Source organism: Trichomycterus rosablanca, chromosome 6, assembly GCF_030014385.1.
Source record: "Trichomycterus rosablanca isolate fTriRos1 chromosome 6, fTriRos1.hap1, whole genome shotgun sequence".
Lineage (NCBI taxonomy): Eukaryota > Metazoa > Chordata > Actinopteri > Siluriformes > Trichomycteridae > Trichomycterus > Trichomycterus rosablanca.
The window spans coordinates 46,835,962-46,846,437 of record NC_085993.1 but is presented as its reverse complement, the minus strand read 5'-3'; the positions used below and the strand labels follow the sequence as shown (position 1 = coordinate 46,846,437).

Below are 10,476 nucleotides of genomic sequence, written 5' to 3'. Positions count from 1 at the left end.
GACGGACAGACAGACAGATAGACCAGGCATGAGATTCAGAGGAAAACAAACATCTCACTAACAACTGACTCCTATTTGTTTTGGTGTAGCAAAGCTCCAAATTTCAAGTTTAACTCACATATTAGGTCTCTGGTTACCGTCTATGTAAGATTCTGCATGTTAGCTCTGTTTCTGCATTGTTTCTCTCTGGGCACAGTTTTTAACCGCAAAACATGCCAGCAGGTGAATTGACTGCGCTATGTTGCCTCTAGGTGTTTGTACAAATGACTCATTTAGTATTGGATGCCCTTTATTAGCCTGGCACCCTGTTTATGGTGTAAGCCTGCTGCACCCAAAATAGACATCTGACCTACTGTAAGACAGATCAGGATAAAGTGGCTGTTAAAATGACAAAGTAAAATAATTAACGTTTAATAATAAGTAATATACTTTCATTTTATTTCTTCTCACAAACACATACCAGTCGGGTAATCAATTGAATTTAGGTAGTAGGAGGTCCCACTGTGATCATGATAAAATAAAGTAATTAGAGAAGATAAATGCATATTTACTGTAGTGTATTGCTTTATCTACAATATGTGTGATGATATACTAACTATAATTTAATTTTTACGGTCTATAGACTGTGTTTTACCTAGCATCATAACTAACATCATTTATTTCATTCTTAGTACCAGTTTCTCCATGATAACGTTACCAGTAGGACACTTGTTTATCTACTGGTATGTCACTGAGTCGTTACTAGATGGCGCTATGTTGCCGTATCATACGCACTAACTGATCCTTTAAAGCTACATTCCACAACAGACATGCACGGTGTTGATTTGTAATTCCAGTTGCAATGTATAAAGTTTAAGATTTGTATTTGTATTTGCTATATATTTGTTTACCGATAAAAATACCCTTTACCATAACCTTATATAGTCATATATTACAATAAGCCTAAGTGTTCGTTTGTACACATTATAAAGTCTTATAAAGAATTTCTTATTATACCCTCGTGTTTACACAGGCCTGACAAATTAAAGAGATTAAGAGAATCAAACTTGGTTTATTTACTTCTAGTCGTGGTTGCACTGGATCCCCAAATAATACAGGCTGCAAAATAGGAATACACCCAGATTAGGGCACCAATTTATCAGAGGGCAACACTAATGTTCACTTACTTACTCAAACCAAGGAGCAATTTAGAGCATATTTTATAAAAGGTGAGTGTAAACTCTAGTACTTTGAGAAAGATAATGCAGACTTGGAGGAAAACATGTAAACTTCTCACATTTAGCAATAAGAGGCAAGATTTGAACCCAAGCTCAGTAAAACCAAATCAAGAAACCTTGCTGCGTAGAGTCTACATTTATAAGAAAGAAAGAAAGAAAGAAAGAAAGAAAGAAAGAAAGAAAGAAAGAAAGAAAGAAAGAAAGAAAGAAGAGTCATTTCTAGATTTGTGGATTAAGGCCCGAGTGTGTATAATGTGCATGGCCCATATCTATACAGACAAACATAAACATAAATGTGCAATGTGGTGCATAGCAGGTAAATTTGAAACAAAATCTGTTTCCAACCCTGCTTGTATGGGTAGACTAAAATGACAGAGGCCAGATTATTTTTGTAATCTAATTTATTGTTCTTCCAAAAAGAAGAATATCTGACAGCATTCCACATATCTTTGGCATCAACAATAAAAAGATACCGCAAATATAAAAATGCAATTAATGAACATCAGTACAAATCTCGTTTCAATATGAACTTCTCTCTGTTTAGAGCTGTACAAATATAGTGCATAAATCTCTTATTAAAACACATTTCCATAAAAAAACATAAAAGTAGAAAACACATAAAACGTTTAATAAAAAGGGCAAGTGTGGGTAGTGTTGAAGTCTTTTAGAAGTCCGTTTTGGGAGACTCTACCAGGGCCTCCACACGGAGTCTGAGGTAAGCGACGCTTCGCGGGGAGACGCAGCCGCAGGTGGTAGAGCCGTTCCTGCTCCACCCGCGTACACTGGAATGACCGGACCGCCGGGAGTGAACGCACCACTGGGGATCAAGAAAGCAAACTGTCCATCTGTCGCTGGTACGAGCTGGAAACCTCCGTACACTTTTGCAGCCTCGGATGGTGAAACGCCGGATGGAGGCGCGCTTTTACATGACGCTGCGCCCGGCACGGGCACCGAGACGGATACTGGGATATGCGTGGCACCAGGGATCTGCACCACCGGCTGGCCAAACGACGTGGGCGCGGGTCCGGCTGCAACATGAGCCTGCGCTGGGTAGTTCATGGCGTTGAGCTGGGTCATGCAGTTTGCCAAGTGGCCAAGTAACCGGGTCCGGACTTCGGAGTTCACTCCTTCACATGTGGACAGGAATCGGGTCACCTCGTTCATGCACTCACTGAAGCCGGCGCGGTACTTGCCGAGCACTGTGGGGTCCGCGTTTAAAGCAGCTGCAAGAAGAAGAAAGAATGGGGTTTAATACATTAATATTTGATTTCAAAAGAATATAAACAAACACTTACTGCAAGCAAAAGCTGTCTGGTCAATTTAGCTTATATGAAGTTTTATGTAAGTGCGTTTTAACTGTGGGTTTTACGCAAGGAAAAACAATTTTAAAAAAACGTACATTATTAACTGCACTTCTTGATTACAACTGCTAAAATGTACACCAGATTGTTATTATGGATGAGAAATGTTTTTAAACTGACGACCATCACTAAAGGACAGAACTAATGTGGAAGTGCGTAAAAATGTGGATGTGCGTAAAGTAATGAATTAAGTGCGCAGTACTACAGTAATGTCTAAACACGCGTAAAAAGTTAAAAGTGTACGTGCGTAGTGTAGAGAGGGGTACTTGGTGTATATACGTTCGTCCAGTAATGATGAGTAGTGCGAATAGTCTACATAGCACAGCATTTATTAATTATAAACATATATAAGCGGATAATTACCGGTCATCTGTGCGCGCTGCATGTTCCTGAGGTGCTTGACGGTCATCTCTAGGATATCCGCTTTCTCAAGCTTTGAATGTCTGGAGCTCTGTGGATAAAAAAAACAGTTGAAATGATCAGTATCAGCAAGATATCTGAACGATGAATGAACATTGTATTGCGCACAGTCAGTATTGGTGTCATTCAAGTTAACGTAACGATGTACTACTTACATCTTTCTTAAGAGCATCCAGAATAAGCGTTTTCAGCTGACCCAGGCTTTCGTTGATCCTGGCTCGTCTTCTTTTCTCCATAATGGGTTTAGACGACTAAAATTAAAAAAAAAGAAAAGCAAAACATTTAAAATCCTGCTCGAACATGTCGCGCTTGGGGAAAGCTGTTTTTTTATACGTATATCAGACCGTATTTTTTAAATGAACCTACCTTTCTGTGCTCGGATGCTGTCTTGGGTTTGTCGGGTGCCGTGTTCATGCTCGCCGGGGTTGCAGCCACCGGAGAAGACGAGTTCTTTTCCATCATATCAGCGGGCATGTTTTGCACAAATTATCCACGAATTGCGTAAAAAAGGGAAAATTGAATAAATTCTCTCCTTTTCCGTTGCGAACAACGCTGCGGCTGAGCAAAATTCAAGTCCAGCAGTGCAGCGTGGAATAAGGGTCCCGTGATTCTCTGAGTTGAACTTTGCACGCTTTACGATCTGACCGCTCGCCGGTGTTTGAGTGACTGACCGCGCACGCCGCCTCGCTCTTATTTATATCCCGGGCCGCACGCGAACGGCTCGTGTGAAACTTCCCAAACTTTCTTTCCCACACTAACTTTCTACCAATCAGCGCGAGGCACACGCGGCCCGCACGGAGGCCGGCTCGTGGTCGGCTCCGCGCCATTGGTTGTTTGGCTCTTGAGCGGGTGGCCAATGGCGCGCGGCCGGCCAGGTTTGGGGCACGAACCGGGGACTGCCGTCCGTCATTCCGGTTTACATATTAACACTTAAGATCCTAGCGGCAGGCTGAGAAATCACAAAAGTGTTATAAGCAATTATAGCGCAATAAACATCTGAGGACACCGAAACTAAACAGTTAAATATCAAAGTGGCAGAAAAAAGAAACTAGATTGTTGTTTGGATTGGTTTTGAACTTTCTAGATGTACCACAATTAACAAAATTATGTAAATTATAAATAATGCACAAAATATGAATCTATGCTACGTTAAATAAGTCATGATAACTTTTGATAGTTTATTTAGGCTGCACAACAGAGTAATTACGCACTTAAAGGTTGTAAAAATGAGATTGTTGTCTCATATATCTGTACATTTACTGCCGACCTGTTGCCAAATAATAATTAATTGTAAAGCAAACTGATTCTCTTAAACAAATTAAATCCAGGAATATAGCACAACGTTCACATTAGATATCACATTAATAAAACCATTTTTAAATAAACTGTAAGCCAATGCGTGTAACTAAAAAAGTTGGCTCTTTGGTCGAGCATTGGATTATTAAGTCTTTACAATTTAATATTAGAGTATTTAAAGAGTTGGACATATTTTTTTTTTCCTGTTTGTTGCTCTTTACAGCTGCAATTTTCTATTATTTTATATTTTATTTATGAGTTGGTTGCGGCTTTTACACGCGTAATGAATTTTAGGTGTTTATTACTGGAGGTCACTGTCCACATAAATAGTGAATCACCTATTAATCTCTCATTTAATTTTATCACTTCATATTTAATTACAATTCAACTGATATGCTTGTATGCGGATCGATACAACTTTTTAACAAAATAAAAAGAGAGTTGTGTGAGCGAACCACTGCAGTCATGCACATACGTTTGCTCTTGATTTAAGAGATTTAAGAATTGAAAATGATTTAAGCTTTAAAAATAAATAAATAAATTGATAAATAAATAAATACATTAAAAAAATAAAAAAATAAAAATAATAAATAAATAAAAATAATCAATCAATAAATAAAAATAATAAATAAATAAATAAATAAAAATAATAAATAAATAAAAATAATAAATAAATAAAAATAATAAATAAATAAAAATAATAAATAAATAAATAAAAATAATAAATAAATAAATAAAAATAACAAATAAAGTTCCAAAAGTTTTTTTTTTTCTTTCTTTTCTACATTTAACTCATTTTCACCTCAAATGGATTTCTAAAGAAGTTCCAGAGTGCCAGAAACTGCAATTAACATAAGAGCTACACATTATAGTCAAGTTTCACTGAGAAATAACGTGTAACTTGGCTCATTATGTTTACAGTAATCTGTGTAATCTGGGTAAGGTTCAGTTAAATACTTTATTTATAGACTAAGTGTAAAGTGTGAGCGCACTACATTACTTTTTAAATGCGATACTTTTGTTTTAGCTTTTTTGCGCACTAATCAACAACTCAAACCAAACTTTTCACTTCTGAACTGAATATCTGTAATCATGCAGTTTAACTCATAAGTGATTTAGCAGGGCATTAGCGGCAGCAGAGGCAGCAGCAGCGGCAGCATTACAGCGACTGATGCCTGAGCTTGGCATTCTGACATGGGTCGGCGTGCGAGCGCCTCCGTGAATGTGGAGCACGTGCCAGGATGTTTTATGAGCCGCAGTGGTTGAGGTTTGGCTGCTGGCGGGCTGGGGGTGGCGGAGCTGGTTTACATTAGAGGGAAGGTAAATAGCAGCTGCTGTTCTGAGAGCCTGGGAAAACCACGCCCACCGAGCATGAGAGAGCGCCCGCACCGGATCGCAGCCAGCGCGAGGAGAGTTCAGCGGGAGAGCGCGCGCGCCCTGTGCGCCGCACTGATCTCAGTTCCACTTACACAAGAATCCTGTCAGGGGGTTTAGTGAGGAAAAGCATCCAGTATTTTCTTATCTGAACAACAGCGTTTGTGTCAGTAATCATATTTACTGTGAGCGGGTCATTCACGCTGGTGCAGCTGTGATTGTGGGATGGCAGTTTCGTTACTCACGTTTATATTTACATATCTGGTATTTGGCGGGCGCTCTTCTTCAGAGGGATTTTCAGATACAGCGTACTGTCTGGATAATATACAGCTATGCCATGCTGGTGTAGAGCAGGGAGAATGTACAAATGCCGACATGCTGGCACTGTCTGTCAATGGTACAGGACTAGTAGGCAGGGCAAGGCAAGGCAAGGCAAGTTTATTTGTATAGCACCTTTCATACACATTGGCAATTCAAAGTGCTTTACATAAGGAAACAATTATAATTAAAAGCATTAAAACGTTCCTGAGATCTAGAACCTCAGAAAGACTTCTTGCAAACATTTAGTTACAATTAAGAGAACATTAAATTCAAACAAGAGAGATAAGCAATTAAGAACATGAAAAACTAAAAGAAAATATTGTAAAATATACCCTACAATTTAGAGAATATGCAATTAAAACAAGAGAGATAAGCGATTAAGAACATTAAGAAAATATAAAATATATATTAATCAGAAGGTTGCTGATTCAAGCCCCACCGCTGCCAGGTTGCTGCTGTTGGGCCCTTGAGCAAGGCCCTTAACCCTCAATTGCTCAGACAGTATACTCCAACTGTAATGTAAGTCGCTTCGGATAAAGGCGTCTGCTAAGTGCTAAAAAAGTAAAGGTTTGTTTATTTTATTATTTTTCTTTTATTTAATGGGTGGTACAACTGGTGGAGTGTGTGTCATACAGACACCTGTCTGTAAAGATAAAATATGCAGAGGGTGATTATATTCTCTTATACTGGGTAGCACTGTCGCCTCACAACAAAAAGGTCCCCAAGTGGGGCGGTCTTGGTCCTTTCTGTGTGGAGTTTGCATGTTCTCCCCGTGTCTGCGTGGGTTTCTTCCGGGAGACATGTAAGTGAGGTGAATTGGAGATACAAAGTTGTCCATGACTGTGTTTAACGTTAAACTTGTGAACTGATGAATCTACCTGCTCTGTCATGAGTGTAACCAAAGGGTGTAAAACATGACGTTACAATCCTAATAAATAAACAAATAAACACTCGTATACTGACCCTGGGTGTGAGTGGAGTGCGTAAATGTGTGAGGGGAATGGCGCCTAGTCTAGGGTGTGTTTCTGGCTATCACTGAACCCACCGCGACACTGACAGGGACGAAGCAGTTAGTGAAGGCAAACTTGCGTAAGTGTTGACTTAAGCTCTTCGGAACCGTTTTTTTTTGTGTGTTTTGAGGGGTGGTGTGGCACTGCCATAGAAGAACAATGCTTTGTTCCTAAAAAGAATTCAGTTTGTGGTCCTGTCTATGTTCCGTTTTGCACTATACATTTACATTTTCAGCATTTAGCGGACGCTTTTATCCGAAGCAACTTACTTTTACTTTACTTTTTTAGCATTTAGCAGATGCCTTTATCCAAAGCGACTTACAGTACTGTGACAGTATACAATCTAAGCAATTGAGGGTTAAGGGCCTTGCTCAAGGGCCCAACAGCAGCAACCTGGCAGTGGTGGGGTTTTAACCAGCGACCTTCTGATTACTAGTCCAGTACCTTAACCACTAGGCTACAACTGCCCTGTAGACTTACAGTACAGTGACAGTATATTGACTAAGACAGTATATTGTCTAAGATATGAGAGTTAAGGGCCTTGCTCAAGGGCCCAACAGTGGCAACCTGGCAGTGGTAGGGCTTGAACCAGCAACCTTTGGATTACTAGTCCAGTACCTTAACCACTAGGCCACAACTGTCCCATTATATTGAAGTACTGAGTTCAGTTCACATCAAAGTGATTTTTTTCACATTAACATTCATAGTGGGAAATAAAAAATATATATATTGCACCACCGTTAAAACCGTTAAAGTGTTGCTATCAAAAATGTCCTCTATGGAACCAAATATGATTTTTCTGGCGCTTTAAATAAAAATGGGATGATATGTGGTGCAATGCCTTCCAAACCATCCTTAAAATGTGTATTCCTCCAGTTATCTGTTTACCCTAATCATGCAGTCACAAAACAAATCCTAACGTAGCTATGTTGACAAACCAGTGAAAAATCCTCTCTGGCATGAAGCATGTCACCTAAAAGTCATGAAGTAACAGCACTAAAATAGCAGCTGAAAGAAAGGGACGGACTGGCACTGGGAGGGGAGCACTGATGGATCACACTCTGCGTGTAGCACTCTCCGACTCATTCGCGCCCCCCCCCCCCCCCCCCCCCTTCCTGCACCCCCCTCAGTCCTACCCCTGTGATGTGCAGGCGTGATCTCCAGCCGCTACTGAGCTCTGAGACACGTGGCGCCGCTCGCGCTAAGCTGCTGCTGCTGTGCGCGCGCTGTCTGGGTGCGCCTGCACGCGGTATAAGACACCTTTCATGATCTGTGCACAGTACATTCATGGAATAACTCTACAATTGAGATGTTTTATAACATGTCTTACATTTAAGGATGCTTAAAAATTAATATTTATTTAAGATGTATGCACTGCATGTCAAATACCACACCCAATAGATAGAATAAATTTTCATGTACCAAAAAAAAAAGACTTCTGCACGAAATCAGTGTATTTGTTTTTAGTGTTGGACTATTAGATCTGCTTTTTCTGCTTGTGATGGTGTGTTGTGTTTAATTACAACACTGAAAGTGCTGGACAAGGAGGAATATCTGACTGACTGTCCTAATTTGTACAAAATAATCATTCGTTTTTGCAGGATGGAGGTCCAAATGATTAAAGTGGTGTAGCACTGCAACATTGCTCCTGTGAGGTTATACCACACCTCTGATAACTCAAAAGTTAGGCACGTTCTCTTCATGTGTGCAGGAATTTTCCCTGTGTGCACAGTTTCTTCTAAAACATGCAAAAAAAGTTGAACGGTTATTCTAAATGGCCCCTTAGGTTTAAAGAGTAAACGTTGGTCAGCACCCGTTCTACCCAAAACATACAGAAGGTGAAACTGCCACTCTAATTTGTCCCTTAAACAATAAATGTTGAATGACAGGGTGCATTCCTGCTTTGTGCCCAGTGTTTCTGGGTGGTGCCAGACTCACGTTGACCGATGAACGAATGATAATAGACGGTAAGAACCAATCAAAGGGCCTGTAAAATGTACCCAATAATCCTGATCGGATCTTTTTCATTTTTCTAGTTATCACTCTATCTTTTGTTTTGTTCCCTCAATCACTCATACTCTTTCACATGCACAGACCTTAACAGACATCATACAATCCCTTATCTCACAACCCCTGTCTTACACAGTCATATCTTTATAGAGGCTTTGTAACCTCCACACTGCAATAACGCAATCAGGGTTCCCGATTGCAGGGCTAAAGTACGTGAGAAAGTTGCAGATAGTACGCTCCCAAACAATCAAGCCTGCAATCACAGACACTGCGTAAACTTAATGTGTAAGCTATTGGTGCACACTGGCTGCTAAGAGACAGCTCCTGTTGACAGCTCAGACATATCTGTGGAAAAGGTTGAGCCTGGAGCAACATGAGAGATGTGACTGCCAGCGCCTCTTAAACATCATTTAAACAAAAGCTTTCCAGCATTGTAATGTAGGCCAAAAGGTATCAACACACAGCTCAGCCAAGAAGGAAAGTTATTTAAATATATATGTATGGGAGAGAACATTTTTAGGGTTCTTGGACTCCAACAAACCACATTAAGAGTGATTATCTACAAATCCAAATAGTTGCTGGTTTTCGTAAGTGTGTCAACGACTGTTCAAGAAGTCACAAAATAGCTCAGGTGAACATTTATCACAAGTCTTACTCACCCTGGGGCGGCATGGTGGCTAAGTGAGTAGCACTGTTGCCACACAGCAAGAAGATTTTTGGGTTTGATCCCCACGTGGGGCGGTCCAGGTCCTTTCCGTGTGGAAACTGATTAATCCTGTTTAAAGAGTAACTACCGTTTCTGTCATGAATGTAACCAAAGAGTGTAAAACATGATGTTAAAATCCTAATAAACAAACAAACTTACTCACCCTAGTCAGTGTTTATGATTTTACCATTAAAACAGAGTTACAAGGATAAAAACACTTCTTTTAAGAAGATGTTGGTTTCCCCAGGTCTTTTAGGACAACATTCTGTTGATTGATGAGTTAAAATGTAACTTTTGGGAGGATGTGTCCTATTACATTTGCCTAAGTTTACAAAATCATTCCACAACAATAAGATCTTACCAACATTCAAACATGGTGATGGTAGTGTGATGGTGTAGCTACTTTGAAGGCTTTAGAGTCATAAGGTGACTTGAGGGATACCTAAAGGAACCATGAATTCTGCTCTCTGCTCATCTGAAAATCCTGAAGAAGATTGTGTAGTCATAAGTTTCTGTTGATACTGGGTCAGAGTAAAAGACAATGACTCTAAGTATATACTTTTTGGATGGATGGATCTATAGATGGGTGAATAAATTAAGGAATTCAAGATGATAGAATTTATTTAATGCACCTGTTGGCCATGGGTGTGGCTGAACACTTTAAAGTAGAATGGTTTTCCATACACCTTTGGCCATATAGGTTACTAAATCCAATGAGATCCAACTAGCATCAAAAATGTTACGTTCATATTCTTTGCCGT

The 10,476-nt window shown here is 39.8% G+C and overlaps 1 protein-coding gene across 1 annotated transcript; it reads right to left on the bottom strand.

Annotated features, from left to right (window-relative positions):
• Positions 1-1,693: 1,693 nt before the first annotated feature.
• On the bottom strand, positions 1,694-3,637 carry her6 (hairy-related 6). Its single transcript, XM_062997063.1, has 4 exons — positions 3,365-3,637; positions 3,154-3,249; positions 2,942-3,029; positions 1,694-2,440 (listed from the first exon to the last, which is right to left on the bottom strand). Exons 1-4 carry the CDS (start codon positions 3,470-3,472, stop codon positions 1,905-1,907), a joined length of 828 nt encoding a protein of 275 aa, XP_062853133.1. The 5' UTR covers positions 3,473-3,637; the 3' UTR covers positions 1,694-1,904.
• Between the last annotated feature and the right edge of the window lie 6,839 nt (positions 3,638-10,476).

Coding starts and splice junctions, on each gene's coding strand:
- her6 (XM_062997063.1), bottom strand. CDS start 3,472: ATGCCCGCTGATATGATGGAAAAGAACTCGTCTTCTCCGGTGGCTGCA. Junction 3,030..3,153: donor TGGATGCTCTTAAGAAAGAT/GTAAGTAGTACA, acceptor TTTTATCCACAG/AGCTCCAGACATTCAAAGCT. Junction 2,441..2,941: donor GCAGCGCGCACAGATGACCG/GTAATTATCCGC, acceptor TTCTTCTTGCAG/CTGCTTTAAACGCGGACCCC.